The sequence below is a fragment of the Taudactylus pleione genome, unplaced genomic scaffold (genome assembly GCF_031769625.1).
Source record: "Taudactylus pleione unplaced genomic scaffold, aTauple2 ptg000490l, whole genome shotgun sequence".
NCBI lineage: Eukaryota > Metazoa > Chordata > Amphibia > Anura > Myobatrachidae > Taudactylus > Taudactylus pleione.
In genome coordinates, this window is record NW_028284892.1 from 1,093,605 (window position 1) to 1,113,497 (window position 19,893).

Genomic DNA, 19,893 nt, shown 5'->3' on the forward strand with positions numbered 1-19,893 from the left:
CAGTCAGGACTCCTCTCGTGAAGTCCTGCAAAGATATAATAGAGGCCGGACGTGGAACAAGTGTCTGTGGGACGGATTCAGAAGTTCACGTAGTGTCAGTGCCGCTTGCTTGCAGCTGGTGCTTTCAGTCTGCGTATTCGTCCAAACTGCGCTTGCGTCCAGATGATTACCGCCGGGAGCCGCAGAACAAATTTGGATGCAGAGATGGGCAATTTCAGGGGGCGTTTACGGGTGATAACAGGTGCGTGGCTAGCCAGACGCCGGCGTATCGCGGTCAGTGACTGTGTCTTTTGCCGCAGTTGAACGGATTCCGTCAGCCATGTTCTGTCAGATATTCTGCGCCTCCATAGGACTGGTGCAATGTTTGGTGGTGCGGCCTAATGCGCACAGCGTCGGATTAGTACCGCAGCAGATGGGCGTCTCTGTACAGATTCCATCGGCTGCGGCATTAACGACAGTCACGCTGCGGCCAATGACTCCTGCGTGGCTGCGGTACAGTGTGCCTCTGAATCCAGCCCTGCGTCTGGTCAGATTGTGTAGAATGCAGATCAGGCGCAGCCTCCATTATCGGTGAGGTCCCACTCACGCAACAAAACAGTCATCTGCTCATGAAGTCTCTTATAAAGGAGACTCTGGTAACAAAGATTAATCCTTTGTATCTGGGACACCGTCATTAATAAATCATCAGTGATCATAAGTCATCCTCCTATTCATTTGCTGGAACAATACCTGAACTGGGACAAGACACTGATATTACCACTGACATTTGCTGCGAGAGGCCAGGCCGGCCTGTATTTATGTTACAGATGAGCAGGGACAGCAGGTGGCTGAATGCACCATATATATATAAATTACATACTACTTTAATATCGTCAAGACATACCTACAGCCATACTTCCCCTAAGCAGCGTCCTGCTTACACAGAGGTCAGCCTTCCCCGGAATAGAGAGAAAACCAATGACCTTTTTGCTGCCGGTCACAGAAAATGACACCTTTAGACAAGTGGAGAAGGTACGTACACGTATGTCGCTTTATGTACAGTTATATGTCCAATACTGTAGACACGCCACATCCAGTGATTTATTTATTTCAATATAAAGTCGACAAATAGTCATTTGGCATTAAAATTTTAAATGCACAGAAATATGAAATTATTAAACTGGAATCCTGTTAAGGTTGTGCCAATTTGACTTCTGTATGCAACTGTGTGTGTGTACACACACACACTATTCAATATTGATCTGCAGAACATGCATGTTATTCCCCTCTTATGGAGCATACACGCGGTCAGATTTGTCAGATGAACGATCTGACCAACGATTTGAACTATGAACGATTTTTAGGTGTATATTTACTAAAGTGCAGGTTTTTAGAAGCCAGTGAGATTCTTCTTAACACCTTCTTCAGGGCACCTAGCACCTTCTAGAAGATAATAGCTAGAATCTGATTGGGGTGGTGTATTACATTTATTATCTAAAGCACTAGATGTCTTACATGTGCAGGTTCCTTACACATAATCCAGACATGTTTTAGACAAAAATAAGCAAGTCCACATTATTTCAATATTTTTTCTGGGCTTATTTTGAAAAATAAAAATACAATAATAATATTAATATCATTATATGGAATGCAATTATTATCTCGACAATTACTATATAGACACTCACTATGGCAACACAACCAGTTAAAAGTTTAGCATGTTGACACTGTTAAAACGTTGACATGCTAAATGTCGACACCTGCCGGCATGGTTAACATTTCGACATATCACATGTTTATAAAGTAATAATGTCAACAATACAGATCTTAGGGTTATGGGCAGTGTTAGCATTCGGGTTACGTTAGTGTGAGGTATTGACATTTCAACATGTCGACATGTTCCAAGTCAGTACAGTGCGCTTCAAAATTATGAACATGTTGAGATGTACCCTGTTGAAATAGAGCACCAGTTGACATGCTGTAGTCTAGATTGTGGTTGTTGACCGGGCCGTAACTAGGATAGTGCGGCCGGTGCCATCACACAGGGCACCACAGGGCAGGGGGCACTGTTTGGGTCTGTCAAATTTCTGTTTATTATCATTCTCACTTGTAGCTTCCTCTTATGTCATCCCCAGCATCTCCTGGCCTATCTGTTCCCAGACCCTTCCCCATGAGGCCATTCCCCTTTTTTGGGTGCATTGTGTCCCTTTGAAAAATGAGGGGGGCGCCAATGCTCTTTCTGGCACAGGGCACCAAAAAGTCTGGTTGTCAACATATCATAAAGAACCCCCGCTGTACAACCACATATTTTATGAGGTAAAAATACTTTCTCCTAAAATACTGCTTACTTTAGCCTTGTTTATACCTTTAAAAAATGGAGATTGAGGCAGGTTTACTACACGTGGCACTGTCTTATGTTTGAAGCGTTTCTTTACATTTGGCGCAATGCGTCTAGGGATGGTCTTTTCTGGTAAAGTTAAATAAAAGGCGCGATATGCATCCAAAAAAAAAGTTAGTACCTGATACTGGCGTGCCCAGAGCTGCTTTCATCCTAATCACCATCACCAACTTGATTGTGATTGGCATTTTTAATGTATATTAATAATAATAAAAAAACAGCGTGGAACCCCCTATCCCACCACTCACAGCCTAGGCTGGTACTACTAATGCGGGGAAGAAAACAGCATAGGGACCCGTGCAAAAGCCGCAGCCCGCACCAAGTGATGGGATCCCACTGCCATAGTGAGACAGACTCAGCTGCTCATGGCAGAGTATTGGCTGATGGGCAGATGCAGAGGCGTAAGCAGCGGAATGAAGATATGCAAATGTTGCAGAATCAACGCTGACAGTCTACCCTCTCCTATTCTGCTGAATGCATCTTCCCGGCGCTGTATGGAGAACCTGCTGCTCACTGATATACCCCTTTTCTAATAACCCGGGTAATTTTTGGGTCTACCTGGGTCGTGGCTGCGTGTAAAAAGATCTTTGAGAAAAAACCTGGGTTGAGTGAGCTGGGAAACTGACCCTGCTGGCTACCTGGGTTGAACCCACGAAGGATCCGCGGGTAACAGCGCAGTGTAAACAGTGCGACCCAGTCACAATGACCTGGGTCATGCCTCAAACCAGCGGATTGGTTGGCTTCAATAGCACATGGAGACTACATCATCTCTAAAGCTGCATACACATGTAAAGATTATCTGTCCAACCATCCAACTAGTTGATCGGTTGGAATGAAATTCTGGTAACGTATGGGAGTAACTGATGATCAGCAATTTGCTTCCAAATGCCGGGAAATGGACAAAAACTGTTGTTTGAACAAATTGTTTAGATCAAACATTTAGCAAACTTGTCTGACAACCATTTTCATCTGTTTTCTGGCATTTAGGAGCAAATTGCTAATCATCAGTTACTCCCATACGTTACCAGATTTTCATTCAAACCAATCAACTAGTTGGATGGTTGGACAGAAAATCTTTATGTGTGTATGCACCATAAGGGTCCACGGTAATGCTGGGAGACCCATGACCGTTGTTCAAGAGTAGTGCCTAGATGCCCTTCACCGAGTGGACCTTGACGTCATCAGTTAAGGCAGGGTACACACCTAAACGACCGGCAATCGTGCCGATGTTCAGGGCGATTTGCCTTCACCCTGGACATCGCATGACTGCCGGAAAGATTTCATTAAAGACGGATCAATCACTGTTCTGTCCTTCATTAACTTGTACAGGCTCACATACGATATCGTATGATTGACTGTGCTGCACAGTCAATCGCACGATATCACATATGACCGCGGGGAGGCGCAAATTGGGCATACACACTGCACGATATGCCCGATTTGTTGTTCCGATTTGGCTAAATCGGCCAAATCGGGCTGATATCGTACAAGTGTGTATGCACCCTTACTGTCCATCATTCCTTACTATCCACGTGGACATAGAGGGGGAATATAAACTGTACCCGTAGCGTGGCGAGTGAAGAAATTCTTCTTTTGGGGCCTTTATGGGCATGGAACGGCACTTCCGCCCTCACTCCATGTCACTTCCAGGTCTTTGGGATGAAGGGGAAATAAGTTCTACCGTTGTGAGAGGTTGGACCCAGGAAAATAACCTGAGTACAGCCATCGGAGTGAAAGGGGTAAAAGTTGCTGCATACACACACAACGATTTTTTGAATGATTATCGTTAAACAATATCGTTTAACAAAATCGTTCACTTTCTGAGTCATACGATGAGCTATTATCGTTCAAGCGCGTTCGCGTTTGTAGTTCAGTCAGACTTGTCAACTCAACGATTTTCAGTAAGTTAAAATATGCAAAATTTGTTTGTAGTTCAAAAAAATCGTTCAATATGGTGCATACACACGATCAGATTTTTTCTTCAGATATGGACGATAACGATTTAAAAATCGTTCAGTCGTTCATATCTGAAGGAAAATCGTTCATATGTGACATGCCTGAACGATGGACGATCAACGATGCGCGTTCCCGTTTGTCAGATAACGATATCTGACATCTGATGGGTTTGCAGTCAGACTTGGACGATTCCATTCATTTTAATGCAGTCAAAAATCGTTCAATCGTTCAAAACTTTGGTCAAATCGTTCAAATCGTTTAGTCGTTCAGTCGTTCATCTGACAAATCTGACAAATCTGACCGTGTGTACGCTCCATTACACTTTAAAAAATCTGACAGAAAATCGTTCATAAAATCGTTGTGTGTGTATGCAGCTGCCACCAACCCATGCTCAGTATCCCGGGTTGGAGTAGGGTTTTTTTTTTTGAGGAAAAGGTGTATTACAATGTAATAGTCTGCATACCCAAATGTGATTGAGAAGCAGCTACATAACACACACTTGCACTGTTTCCAGTGCTGCACAGAGCAGAGGGGACCAAGAAACATTTTAAAAACATCACAGACAACCCGGCTAAAGCTGAGGTGCGGAGTCTTCTCAAACGCAGTAGCTACACTGTCTTTACTTCCATGGCCAGCAGTATACAGAGTGTACTTTAGAGCACACTGCACCCGGCATTAGGAGGTGACAATTCCAGTGACCGAGAAACCCCCCCAAAGTGCGCCCTTGAGCCCGTCATTCAATCATAACAAGCCACGCCTCGATTCATACAAACTCCGCCCCTGAACCACCCAAACGCCGCTCCAAAAACATCCCATTGATGTGAACAAAGCTCCGCCCATCTTCAAGCACGCACCTCCCCCTTTCCCACTCTGTACGCGGCACAGCTTCCCGCTTATTTCGGCTCCAGCCGCTGCCCAAACCCCGCCCCGGCGACTGATTGGTGGATGGTCTCTAAACCACCTCCCACCCCTTACTGGTTACTATGGTGACGGGACTCTGCTGAGGCTGCGGGAGCCATTGTTATTACTCTGTATACTAATCATATATAGAGATAATATTACTATACATAATAACGCTGTGAGCGGGAGGAGGGTAATACCCAGGGTCTTGTGGAACTATAAGTCCAAGCATGCCCTGCCACCCTGGCACAGTCTGCTGGGACTTGTAGTGCCGCAAGCAGCCGGAGATCTTGTCTGCAGAGCTGACACTTCTTGTGTTGCTCCCGGTGTTTCTGCAGCGTCATCAGGGTCCTGGCTATGGGGAAGAAGGCAGACAAGGCCCCGAAGGAGAGGACACTGAAGGACTGCACTGAGGAGGACCTCAGACACTCAGGTACCTACTACCCCAGTCTGCTCCTGATCACAGGCTGCACAGCCTTAGTGTGCCATTAGCATATGTATATCTCACACACATTATATCTAGGCCACTCTTATGCCCTTCTTGTTATTATGATATAAATGTTCATTAACACTTAAATATGTTACAGTACAAGAGGAACCCCAAGGGCTCAGTTCAATTATCAGTGTATTGCCCGGGGTGCCCACAGTGTGTTGCTGCAATGGCATTAGTACATACTCAGTGGCACACTGTTGTCCCTGATTTCACCTCAAAATCATATATTGGAGTTCAGTGAACTCCAATGTGTGATTTTGAGGTCAAATCAGGGAATCCTGGCATATTGTAATATGCACCCAGTTCACAGCCCCATAGGGGTACATATTACAATACGCCAGGGCTTCCATAAGTGCGGCATCACCTGTAATTCAATTGACCCCTAAATGTATGTATTTGAATAATTGCATTTATTTCTGCATTGATGCTGCTGCAAACTGTTGCCGAACTGTGTGATTGCTGCACTAATATCACAATATCATGTTAGAATTTGGCAACTTTGGATCAAAACGATTTGTTCCATTTTCCCTTTTTTTTTAAATAATTATTATTGTTATTATTATTATTATTATTATTATTATTATTATTATTATTATTATTATCATAATGTGTCCACATCGCCATACAGTGAAAATATCAATTGCATAAATATATGAAACCACAATGATCAGGGGCGTATCTATAATGGGTGCAGGGTGTGCGGGGCTCATGGGCCCCTCGGTCCTGGGGGGCCCATACCGCACACCTTGCACCCATATTTTAAATACTCACCTCTCTGGAGTCCCACATTGGTGATATCAGCGCTGGAAAAATTGCCTGGAAAATGGCGGCTGGTGCCATTTTTCCGGCGTTTAGCGCATGCGCAGTAAGGAAATCGCTGGAAAAATGGCTGCCGCACCATTTTCCCGGTGGCCTGCGCAGACTAGTGCCCAGAGTTTACTGCTGAGGTGCTGCCAGCTGCCAGAGAGAGAGGAGGGGACCTCGGACGGAGTCTGCACACGGGCCACTTTCTCTCTTAATCCGCCCCTGACAATGATAAAACTGAGTGGGCGTGCAGACAGGATCAGAGTCACTGGTGGGAAAAATGGAGACAGATGCGCACTAGTTACAGAAACCGTGCTGGGAGCAGGGAGCAAGAAAAGAGGGATTACAGTCTATGAGGGACGGGGGAACTGGGAGAGAGGGTTAGTAAATGGTCAGAGGTGCCGGTTAGAGTGTTATGATGGAGGATAGACTTGTATGATGAGCGTCTTGAGTGCTTGTTTTACAGTATGGAGGATGGCAGAGAATGTGATAGAGCAAGGGAGTGAGTTCCAGTGTAGAGGGGCAGCATGAGAGAAATCTTGGTGGATGCGGGAGTGAGAGGAGGTGATCACAGCGGAGGTGGTGGTCAGGGAGCGGAGAGGGAATGTGGACAGAAATCGGGTAGTAGATGTAGAAGTGAGTGGAGCAATTGCAGGCTTTATATGTGAGGGTGTGGAGTTTATACTGTTTTCTGTGGTGGATAGTTGTGGGCAACATTTTCACTTCTAAAAACTCTCAATTTAGTAAATATACTCCTTAGTGTATGTTGATCATCAGTTAGCAGCATATGTCATCACGTATTCTCCAGTGGAATAAATCAAATTCACTATGATGCGTGTACTGCACTATGATACAAAGTTTTCACCAAAGTCTACTCCACCTGCAGTCAAGAGCCTCATCAATGTTTAACCTGTAAGTGGGGTATGGGCGGACAGAAAGTAATACATTTCAACCATTCATGCATATAACAAAGTGCCCACCCCCAGCCATATACCCCCACTCCCTCCCACCCCACAATGTTGGTCAGCTCCATAGCCACACTCTTCTCTACTGTCCCACCTGTTGTTTGATTTATTTCCTTTTTTATATATATATATATATATATATATATATATATATATATATATCTCTTTTAGTTATATCAATGCTGTGTCGTTTGTTTTTTTATTGTAGGTGTTGGTTTTCAAGACAAAACGTTGCTGACAGTCGGTAAGAATAACGTATTTATTTACCATTCACCATTTTCATAACTGTCGCCATGTATCTTAATTTATATTGTGTCATAGACAGACTTTGTTATATTTGTCCAACATCACTGCGGCCATTTTGAACTGTCAGTTGATGAATACCAGCACTATATAAAGACTCCCGGCTCTCCTGTACATGCTTGTACTCAGATGGAGGCTTGTGAGAGATGTTCCCTATTAGGAAGCCCCCGACTTCTCTTGTAAGAATCGGTTTCCCTGGGACCACGTCCCCTACCATTGCTATTTGATCAGAAGCAAGAGCCGCCATTTTCTGAGCTCCCCATTTCCTGAAGTAATATATAATTTCAATGTAATATTGTCATTGTGTAGTGTGCTGTGTAAGTGGCACCTGATTGGACGGGAGTGGGCGGAGCTACAAGTTTTTTTGGGGGGGCAGCCCTTTAGAGCAGAGTGGAGCTGCCGCGTCATTCACGGGCCGGCTGCAGTTTGCACCATCATATTAATGTAAGTGCAGTAGTTTCCTGCATAGGAGGGGTATTTTTCTGTTCATATGTTCTAACCGAAGACCTTTCTTGCAGAGGACTACCAGTGCACCGGTAACCTGGATCAAGATTTTACAGAGCTCTGCAGCCGCTCGGGTTATACAGAAATTCCAAAAGTTGTAGCCCGACCGCATCCGCCCAGCACTCCAGTATCCGAGAAATACGGCTTAGGTGAACTTCATTTTTACCATTATTTTTATTTAAAAAAAAATGACGCATATTGGTAAATAACTCAACTTTTGTTTCCCAATATGTGTAATTTTTTAGGATATTGTTTTTAGAATGACATTTTCTTTGTTTAGTATAGAAGCTTCATTTGGTCACCAAAGCTGTTCTGACAGTCAATGAAAAAGGCCAAAAGAATGTTTTTAATTATTTGTGATGCTAAATGTGTTTTTCTTAAAGACACCAAGGGCACAAAGGTTATCAGGAAAACCGCAATGGTCATTGAAATATCCAAATGAGAACAATAATGCATTGAGACCAATACCAGCCTGATAAACTCTGACAATCGCTGCATAGTTATCGGTATAGCAACAGAGGTACGGCCTGAATTAGAGGTGTGCGGAATTAACACATCAGGCGCAAGCGGGGGATGTTTTCATTCTGCACATACGTCCTGGTGGTTACCGCTGGGGGATGCAGATCGGAACTGCATGGAGATCTATGCAATTCCGATGGGCATTCCAGGGCAGTGACAGCAGGGGGTGGCTATTGACAGCAGTGTCAGGAACTGCATCGAAAAAGGCAGGTCCACTGGAGAAGTTGCCCATAGCAACCAATCAGCTGCTAACTATTGATAAATGCTACCTCAAAGCTAATTGGTTGCTATGAGCAATGTCTCCATTGGTCCACTCTTTTCACTGCTGGATCCATCAGCCGCATAGTCTTCCATAGGCTCGATGATCAATAAATAGGTTTCCATATGGTTCTTACTGTACATAGTAACAATATTGCATTGCTGTGATCCCCTGACAGATGACGCAGACTGGGCATCAGACATCCAGGCCAGCCAGAGTCACAGCTCTTCTTTCAAGCCCTGCATCCGGGTAGAGCTGGAGAATGAAGACGGACGATCCGTCCAAGAAATATCCATTAGAGGTGACTGAGGCGTTCATAAAACCTTCACCCGTTCACATTATACATTTTCTTCATGTGCAGCAATAATATTAGCCTCTTGTTTAACTATAATCAAATATATGATGGCAGCATGGTTGGCGTAGTACGTTAGCATTACTGCCTCCCCACACTGAGGTCATGAGTTCAGTTCCCAGTCATGGACAATCTGTGTGGAGTTTGTATGTTCTCATATTTGTATGGGTATCCTCCCACACACCAAAAAACATACTGGTAGGTTATAAAAAAAAAAGTGTGTGTGTGTGCATGTGAGAGGGAATATAGAGTGTAAGCTCCACTGGGGCAGTGATTGATGTGAATGCCGGAAACATTTCCCGGGAAAGTGCTGGTCAATCTAATGGTCCAAAGATCCAATGCCAGTTACATTGAATAAAACGAATTTAATGATATATGTCAATATACAATAGAATATATTAAAAACAAGTAAATATAAAATGATGGATAAAAACAAAGGAAAGTATTAAATAGATAAACATGTAGGTGATATTAGGTGTAGCAATGCATTTCACAGAGCCTACGTCTGCTTCCTCAGGCTGATACTTACATAGCTTCCTGCTATAAAGGGACAGTGAATGTTATTTTTAGATGGTTAAACCTCTTGCATGCTAAGGATGAGTGTGACTTGTCCTTAGCACTTTAGAGGTATATGTGGAGGACGCATTCCACTCAAGTAGCAAAAGGTAAATAGACTTTTCCAAGTGCAATTTGTAAATAAGGGTGAGGGTCACCGCTGGTGAGCGTTGGATGACTGTATAGATCCTTATGCTGATGGTTACCGCCGGGGAATGCAGATCAGAATTGCATGAAGTTCCCTGCAGTTCTGAAGGGCGTTCCTCTGAGGTGACTGGGGGAGGTGGCTATCGACATTAGGGTATTAGCGGGCGTGTCGGTACCAGGGACTGCGTCAATTGATGCATTTCCACTGGCACCAGCAGCCATGTGCCGCTGGGCATTCTGAGCAAAAATAGGGTTGCTCTAATGTCCAATGTTGCCATCGATGTCCGATCCATGGTGCGACTATTTGTGCACATCGTCAGATTAGAGCTGCAGCCTTTGGATCTCTCAGTAGACAGCCTATCGCCTGCGGCATTAGCATAAATTCGCAGTAGCAGTTGCGACAAAAGTCGTATCCGCTACTGCATCTCCGTCCATCCCTGAATCAGGCCGTCAGTGTAAGGACTGGCAGAGGAGGGACAGCAGCGTATAGGAGACTGCTTAGGTGCTTGAGTCTGGAAGCAGCAATCACAATTGACCAAAGTGGGGGCAGTCTATGGAGAAAGAGAGTAGCAGTCGCCAAGGTGTAATAGGGTAAAAAAGTAAACTGAGATCTCTGTGTAAGCGACTACCCATAAGGCCAGTTGATGATTTCTTGTGGCTCTGATCACACCATGCGATTCTGTAATTACAGGGTGGAAGATCGACGATAAAATGATGGGAATATTCGCTAAGTGTTTGCCAGCTGTTACCAGTCTCCACAAGATCAGGTGAGTGGGCGGCCATCTTGTCCTGCTGTTCTGACTCCAAGCACATAGCCTGGGTGTACTGTAACGTGTCGTTACTCTGACAGCCTGTGGAACGTCGGCCTAACATACAGCACCTTCTCCTCTTTCCTGGCCATCCTGCAGCATTGCCCAAACGTCAGGTAAGAACCGATGGCACCATTTGTGATAGAAATTAAGAAAGGATAAAATGGGATCCATCAGAATAATATTGACTAAATGACACCGATCTCGTGTTTGGTGTATCCAATACTCTATTTTACACCAGTGAGCTCCACACTCTAGGACACACGTGCGATTTTTACCCAGAATCCCTCCCACCAGTTGCAGGACAGTGTAACGCAGGTGAATGGTCGCCAGGAAGGGGCCTGTGTTGTGTTATTAGGCGTCTAGTCTCACTGATTGTCACCATGTACCTGGGCCTTAAGCATATCAGTTGGAACCTACAAGGCCAGAAAGTACCTCCGCAATCTCAGTTGCCGCGACCATTCTGCGGCACCATAGACATACTCGGGACTGCGATAATCAAATGATCTACGAGCGGTTCTGCGTCTGTGTGGATGCTGTGTAGATGCTTGGCTTTGAAGAGCCGCCAGTGGGTGGCGCAATACATCTCCCGGCGTCTACAACATTTGCATAATTGCGCACAGCATCTGCGTACATATTCACAGCAATGGCGGCATTAACGTAGATCTATAAATAAGGCCCATTATCCGCTTTATGTAGAATTTATTTAACTGATGTAGAATTGCTGAAAAAAAGTGGATATTTTATGTACATTAATTTTGCCATAACAAGCAGGTAAGACTCTTTTCTTTAAGAAGTGTTTATCTTATTATAAACTATGCTATAATCATATAATAATACACATTGTTTTTTTTTCCTTCACCAGGGTAGTGGTACTGGAAGGTAACCCCCTGCCAAATCAATCATATTACAGGCTGATCTCTGATGATTTAGCGTAAGTGAAATAATCTGCATACTGCACCGTACTAATCAGTAGTAAGGACAGTAATGTTTATGTTGTATACGTACTGCGAGTACATGAGTTGGGAAAGAAATTCTGTGAGGCAGCCATTATGGTTTCTGCTGTATGACAGGGTCACCAGGGGAACAGATATTCTGGGCCTTAATTAGAGCAATTTGCGTTAAGGTGCAATTGCACCTGGGAAAGGTTTGCACTTCGCTACCAATACAGAGCGGGTGTAATGTCATGTGAGATGCAACCAATTCTGTTTAGGTGGCAAATGTGCCTCCTTCCTCTACACATGGCACGAGCAGATGCTGCAGGAATACCACAGGAGATGCGGCATCAGATGCTGCAGGAATACCACAGGAGGTGCGGCATCAGATGCTGCAGGAATACCACAGGAGGTGCGGCATCACTGTGAGCACAATAGATGGGCGAAACGCAGTACACAAGTCATACACATTACAGAAAGTGGCCGGAAGGTGTCAGTTAGAAGCTAATGGAACAAGACGCAAATATATCAAAAGCTTCCACCTCTCCAAACAGAATAGGAAACATACTTTATTTTTTCAGTACTTTGTAATCTTAGTATTAGATTGTAACCGCAGCAGTTATACTGTATTTGCCTAATTGGGTGTGTCTTTGGCATGTTCGGCGAATCAGACGCGGCCAGCGGCCATCATCATTAGCTCGCAAATTGCACCACTGTTTAAATGAGGTGGCCATCTTGGGTTGCAATTTGCGGCAACACTCCCTCACCCGTCTCCTTCAAACCTTGTCTTGTTCCTCCTTGATGTAGGGATCTGTAAGTGCAAAATGCGTCAAAGTCGCCAGGATAATAAATGCACATGATCAGTAATTACGAGCAAGTTGTGGCAGACAAGCTACAACATGCATTTACATCCAACTCTGACAGAGCTCCTCTGATGCTCATGCCGTCCCATCTATACAGGTTGGGCCATATATCCCTCAGGAACAACCAAATTAACGATGAAGGGGCCCGACTCATCAGCCAAGCTATACAGAGCCTGAAGATGACCAACAAAACCTTGTCTTCCCTTGTTCTCAGCTACAACCACATCACAGACCTGGGGGCAGGTTACATTGCACAGGTAAGGAAGAGTGGACAATTGCGGCAGATATAAAAATCGCAGTGTTCTAACGCGAGTTACCGCTCACGCCATAGCGATCCTGCTGTCTTAATGCGGCAAGCAGACAGGAACAGCATTCCCAACTCATTTTAATGCTAAACTGTCGGAGCACATCCTGGGACCCTGCTGTGTTCATAGAACGCCTGCCTGAGACCATAGGACAGGTATAGGACCCTCAGACACTTTGTGTGTGGCAGCGCCAGCTAGCTGATGTAGATACACCAGCCCAGTTACACCTTCACTACATCAGAGGCATTTTAATAAATGAGGGGCTCCATGTGTTCAACCCCTCCCCATACCTGGCTGTTGGCGGTGACATCATTCCGAAGACATCTATCAGGACAGGCTTTTGATTCAATTTGATGGATTGGAGAACAGAGCGCCTGATTCCGAGATGTACACTATTGTGCCAGCCGCTGTGTCTGTGTATGGAACGGCTGTGAACAATTGCGTATCTATAATGGGTGCAGGGTGTGCTTACGCTTCACATCAAACACCCATATATCGTTCTACTCCCCTCTCCGCGGTCTCCAGAGTCCTGCCTCTGCTGCGCTGCCAAATGATGCGGGGGCCATTTTCCTGGTGATTTGTGCATGCGCAGTAGAGCTGTATAAGGCACGGGCACCATTTTCCCGGAGACCTGCAAATGTGCATTAGAATCTGGCACCAAGTCACTGTCTACTGCGCTGCCAGAGTGGAGGGGGCCCACACAGGCCTTCTCCTCTCTTAAAGTGCCAGTGGCAATACGCAAATGCCGCAGGAGGCATCTCGGGGCCAGCGAAGCTGCGTCCAAGTACACAGCCACTTGTTTTGGCACACCCAGAAAACATGGCCAACACGTCCCGTTTTTCTGCAACGCTCACTGATGCCCCAGTAGGACACAGCATTTTAAAACGTAAATGACAGGTTCTTTATTTAATACTGTTCTTAATTCCATCAATTGAATCAAAAGTCTGCCCTTAGAGCGGGTGTACCTAAATAGCTATTGAAAGATGACCCCTGTAAATAAAGCAATAGGACTATGGCATTCTGGGAAGTATTCGTAACATCTGAGCACCTCACTTATTGCAGCGACATCATTGAGCTGAGTATTATTTCTCAGGACGTTTACCTGCTATTTCATTATTGTTTTACCCTTTAGGCCTTAAGATTAAACCGATCTCTGCTCACCCTCAATCTATCCAGCAACCAGATCGGAGATCAAGGCGCGTTGGCGTTGGCCGAGGTGGGTGAGGATTCAAGTTACCCTGATTACATACTGTCATGTGAGCGGATAACCTATAATGCAGCGCCATGTTCCTGGATAGGTGCTGGGACAAATCTCATTAACACACGCAGAGATTGTGGAGAGGAGGCGCCTGCTACTGGCGAAGGGGACTCAGGAGCTGCCCAAATCGGTGAGGAGTGTGTGACATTTTATTCTGATAAACAGGCGTATTTATCACAATCCGCAATTAAATTGTGGTTGTGATACGAAGATTTTGTCTCAATTCTCAATGTGATATTTGATAATATGGCAAGCATGTATTAAAAAACCTGTTTCACCGGACAGAGATTGCGAGAGAGCTCTGTACCGGCGAATCCCACTCCCTGCGCTTCTCGTTTATTTGTCGTAAATGTGAGAGACCCATGTCTACAGAATGTTCATGTGCCGGAATTACGGCCATCAGGGAGGAGAGCCTCCTGTGTGCTACCTCTCCTCAATGCCCCTACCTCAATGCCCCTGCTCCCTTACCTCCTCTGTTCCCCCTCCCTGATGAATCTGCCCCGGCCCCCCCTAGGTGTGTGCTGCTGCCCTGCTCCCGGCCTCCTCTCCTGCCTCTCTCCCATCAATGTTTGTAATAGAAAATAACAAAACTTCCCTGCACCCAGGGATCTCTCGTGGGCTGCTTCAGTAACCCGGCCAGCTGATCTGTGTGGTCAGTTGAGGTACTGGCCGAGACTTTCACTGCTGGTCGGGTCACAACAGCAGCCCACCGATCACCGCTCCCTGAATGAAAGTTTTATTTTATTTTACTTATTTTCTATTATAACTATTTATATTCTTTCTGTATGCAGCGCCATAACACGCTTTTCTGTGCCCTATGCTGGCCACACCCCCTGAGCATACAATGTAATGACGTCATGTGGAGGGGCCGGGCCGGTAGCGCCGGGTTTTACAGCACTGACCGGAGCGTCCTCAGGACGTCTGGAGTGTCCAAAGGATATGATGGGAAACGCCTGGTTACTAGTGGTTACCTAGCGGTTCCCATCATTGAAGTCAATGGTGGGAACCGTTCATTGGCTGAGAGAGGCAGAGGCTCCCCTCTCTCAGCCAATGTTCACAATAGCAAAACATCTGGATGTGTGCTTGGCCATTTCGAGTAGCGGGGTGTGAGAAACATGCGAGTTTGAATGTTCTTGCACCCTATTACATAGGATGAGTTCTAAAAATATGCGAGTTACATTTTGCCCTAAGTACATGAAAGAGAAAAGATTGTATCATTTTGTGAGGTAAATAGAAATGCAATTATAATATATATGATTTATGGTCAACCAATGTGACCAGCCTGGTCATCATTATGCTGTCACTATGACGGCCTATATATTTATGTGAGGCCTGTAGCTGCATAGGCATTCTGGGACTTATAACAATGATCTTTTCTTTTATAAAATTGGCCTACATCCACCACCAGGGGGTGTGGGAACAGCCCTAGTGCTGTCATCACAAAGCTGGTGTTTCTAGGGGGTGGGGCACAATTTTTGTTATACGCCTGATCTCCCAAGGGCAGAGGTTCCCAAACTCAGCCATTACAGTCCAGGTTGAGGATATCCATGCTTGAGTCCAGATGTTTACTTAAAATTCACTGAGGTACTAATTATGTAACTGTGCTCAAGCATGGATATCCTTAAAACCTGGACTGTAATGGCGGAAATTGGGAACCTCTGCCCTAGGGACTGCAGATCTATGCTGACTAGACTGGGGCTATTTGGCACTGTGCTAGGGGTAGCCCACGCTGCATATTTCCCTGGCTGACGGAATGGGATTAAAATGTTGGCGGCTGTTTAGTCAAATCCCAACAGCAGATGGCCGATGGAGAAGTATGTTCCCTAACCCCAACCCTCTCCCTCCCTAACCCTCCCTTAGGGGTGCCTAACCCTAACCTCCCCCCTTAGTGCCTAACCCTCCCCTTCCCCTAGCGTAACCCTAACCTTCCCCGGGGAGGGGGGGTTCCTAACCCTAAGTACCCCCAGGGGTCCCTAAACCTAACCCCCCCATCCCCAGGCTAAATGTAATACTTACCCTGTGAGCGACATTCGGGATGGCGGAGGTCGGGTTTCCTGCATTAACATAGACGTTGGTATTTCACCTCCTATGTTAAATCCCTTGCCGGGATTACTCTGTCGGTATTGAGACCGGCGATCGTGCCGCCGCTGGTCTCATAACTACATACCCTGACTGGTGTTGGTAGTGGTAATTTTGGGGTCACCTTACGCTTTTCACCCTCCCGATTGGTATACTGCAATGAACCCATGCTCCTGGTTAAGTCTAACCAGCTGGTGTGTCTACAACAATACTTTCCATTGGTGACTACATTTTACTAACTGAGTACACCACAAAATATTACACACATATCAACAGTCACCAGGTGCCCTACTGTCAGTGAGGGTGGAGGTCTTGTTTTACATCCCCTTGCATATTGCAACAGGCTGGTTGATGACATTGAATAATTCTTCCTGCTTGCCAAAATTGTAGGCTAGCTCAGTGGACTAGCAGCCATGTGTCCCGCCTCTGTGTAATGCTTGCCCTTAAGAAGAGTCACTGCACTTGCCTCCAATGTGAGCTGACACAGTGGGTGTGTGCGGGTCATCTCTATAGATAACTAAATGTATTATTCATGCCTGCACCAGAACTGCACATCACATGACCTAGAAGAAGCTGATGTAGCCGTTGGGACCAGGTAAATGATCGCTGGGCCAACAGGGAGGTTAGGTCAACATTCTATCATAATAACCTGTCGTCTGTGTGGACATGATGAATGTCAGGATAGTCACTGCTGCATGTTGACATATCACCTATGTCAACATCCTCATACCGCCCTAAAGCACTGATACATTTCAGGGAGCTGAGAGCAGAAAAGTAAGCAGCCGGTGCTATTCATGCCCAGATGGAGCATTAATTGAACTGCTCCGTCAGGAAGCCCAAAAGAAATAGCTGCGGCTAAAACAACTGAATCTCCCCCCTTGGTGCCTTGAAAGTTGCAGCTGGGTGGTATAAGACATTGGGAAAGGTATCTGTGCTTATTATAGGTATAGGCTGGCTCCGTGGCAAGGTTCCTTATACAAAATTGTGGCGTGGTCCCTGTTTTGAATCCCATGACCAGTGTTACTTATATTACCTGTAATTTTCCCCCAGACTCCATGATAACATTTGAAATAGTCTCTTCATATTCTTGATCAAGTGGTGGCTCAGCTGAATGGTTGCCAGGATTACTGCTGGTGATGACCATGGAGATCCTGGTTTGAATCCCAAGACCAGTGTTATTTATATTACCTGTAATTTTACCCCAGACTCCATGATAACATTAGTAAAAGTCTCTCTATGTACTTGGTTATGCAGTGGCTCAGCTGAATGGCTTCCAGGTTTACTGTTGGTGAAGCCCATGGAGATCCTGGTTCAATCTCAGGCAGGTTTGAATCCCATGACCAGTGTTACTTATATTACCTGTAATTTTCACCCAGACTCCATGATAACATTAGTAAAAGTCTCCCCATATGCTTGGTCATGTTGTGGCTCAGCTGAATAGCTGCCAGGGTTACAGCAGGTGATGACCATGGAGATCCTGGTTTGAATTCCTGGCCTGGTATTATTTATATTACCTGTAATTTTCCCCAGACTCCATGATAACATTAGTAAAAGTCTCCTCATATATTTGGTCATGCGGTGGCTCAGCTGAATGGCTGCCAGGATTACTGCTGGTGATGATGGAGATCCTGGTTCGAATCTCGGGCAGTCTGGTTGAGTTCCACATGACACAGAGCACCCAGGGCTAGTGGATGATGGTTGGTGTCCTAAGTTGGAGTGTTGCACCGTGTGTTTGTTATTTATTTAAGGTGCAACATCAACAGTAAAGGAGAGCCTTCTGCAGGATCATCTACCACAATCTACTATCTCTCACGGGTGATCTCCCTGCTGACAGGGGGCATTTTGTCAGGGTCATCTATCTTCCATAAAGGACACTAAAAATGAAGTTACCATACCTGGGAAACATGAGCAGAGACTGTCCCTAGAGCACAGCCATGGACATTGACCTTGAGGAAGAGAAGACACCATCAGGCAGCATCCAAGCTACCAAAAGAATCTAACATTTCTACTTACCTGAAGCAGGATCTTGGCACAGTTCTCTAGTAGAAAGGTCACCTACTGAAGTAGTCCCAGGTAGGATTCTTTTAGTAGCTTGGATTTAGCCTGCTGAGCTGCCTTCTCTTTGCAAGGTCAAGTTTCATGGATGTGAGTAGAGTCTCTGTTCATGATTCCCAGGTGTGGTGACTTCCTTTTTAGTGTCTTTTATGGAAGATGGATGACTCTGACAAAATGCCCCCAGTCAGCAGGGAGATCACCTGTGAGAGATGATCCTGCAGAAGGCTGTCCTTTACTGTTGATGTTGCACCTTAAATAAATAACAAACACATGGTGCAACACTCCAATTTAGGACACCTGACTGAGGATACCATCCATTATCCACTAGCCCTGGGGGCTCTGTCATGGGGAACTCAGCCAGACTGCACGAGATACGAGAACCAGGATTTCGATGCTCATCACCAGCAGTAATCCTAGCAGCCATTCATCTAAGCCACCACATGACCAAGTATAAGAGGAGACTTTTACTAATGTTATCACGGAGTCTGGGGGAAAATTACAGATAATATAAATAACACCAAGCCTGGGATTCAAACCAGGATCTCCATGGTCATCACCTGCAGTAATCCTGGCAGTCATTCAGATGAGCCACCACATGACCAAGTACATAGTGAGACTTTTAGCAATGTTATCATGCAGTCTGGGTTCGAATCCCAGGACCAGTGTAATCTATATTACCTGTCATTTTCTCCCAGACTGTATGATAACATTGTTAAAAGTCTCACTATGTACTTGGTTGTGTGGTGGCTCAGCTGAATGGCTGCCAGGTTTACTGCAGGTGATGACCATGGAGATCCTTGTTTGAATCCCATGCCTGGTGTTATTTATATCACCTGTAAGACTCCATGATAACATTAGTAAAAGTCTCCTCATCTACTTGATCATGTGGTGGCTCAGCAGAATGGCTGCCAGGATTACTGCTGGTAATGATGGAGCTCCTGGTTCGAATCTTGTGCAGTCTAGCTGAGTTCCCATGACACAGAGCACCCTGTGCTAGTGGATGATGGTTGGTATCCTCAGTCAGGTGTCCTAAGTTGGAGTGTTTCACCGTGTGTTTGTTATTTATTTAAGGTCATCAACAGTAAAGGACAGCCTTCTGCAGGATAATCTACTATCTCTCACAGGTGATCTCCCTGCTGACTGGGGGCAATTTGTCTGAGTCATCTATATTCCATATAAGACACTAAAAATGAAGTCACCACACCTTTGAAACATAAGCATGGACTCTACTGTCCCTAGATCATATCCATGGACCTTGAAGAGAAGACACCTCATCAGGCAGCACCAAGGTACTAAAAGAATCTTACATGGGACTCCATCATTGCGATCCTTCTACTAGCGTTGTGTGCCAGATCCTGCTTCAGGTAAGTAGAAAGGTCACATTCTTTTGGTAGTTTGGATTCTGCCTGATGAGGTGTCTTCTCTTCCTCAAGGTCCATGGATGTGCTCTAGGGA

General features: G+C 45.4%; 1 protein-coding gene across 4 annotated transcripts in view; it reads left to right on the forward strand.

Annotated features, from left to right (window-relative positions):
• Nucleotides 1-732: 732 nt before the first annotated feature.
• Nucleotides 733-19,893, forward strand: part of LRRC71 (leucine rich repeat containing 71) — a 102,512-nt gene continuing 83,351 nt past the window's right edge. Inside the window, exons 1-11 of one of the 4 annotated variants that reach the window (XM_088449647.1) lie at nucleotides 733-1,011; nucleotides 5,572-5,666; nucleotides 7,704-7,739; nucleotides 8,317-8,451; nucleotides 9,259-9,381; nucleotides 10,826-10,901; nucleotides 10,985-11,059; nucleotides 11,809-11,877; nucleotides 12,839-12,998; nucleotides 14,179-14,262; nucleotides 14,345-14,434. In XM_088449647.1, the coding sequence (XP_088305773.1) occupies nucleotides 986-1,011; nucleotides 5,572-5,666; nucleotides 7,704-7,739; nucleotides 8,317-8,451; nucleotides 9,259-9,381; nucleotides 10,826-10,901; nucleotides 10,985-11,059; nucleotides 11,809-11,877; nucleotides 12,839-12,998; nucleotides 14,179-14,262; nucleotides 14,345-14,434 (969 nt within the window). In that variant the 5' untranslated portion in view covers nucleotides 733-985. The remainder of the gene's footprint in view (nucleotides 1,012-5,571; nucleotides 5,667-7,703; nucleotides 7,740-8,316; nucleotides 8,452-9,258; nucleotides 9,382-10,825; nucleotides 10,902-10,984; nucleotides 11,060-11,808; nucleotides 11,878-12,838; nucleotides 12,999-14,178; nucleotides 14,263-14,344; nucleotides 14,435-19,893) is intronic. The other 3 variants (XM_088449649.1, XM_088449646.1, XM_088449648.1) reach the window with 3 other exon arrangements.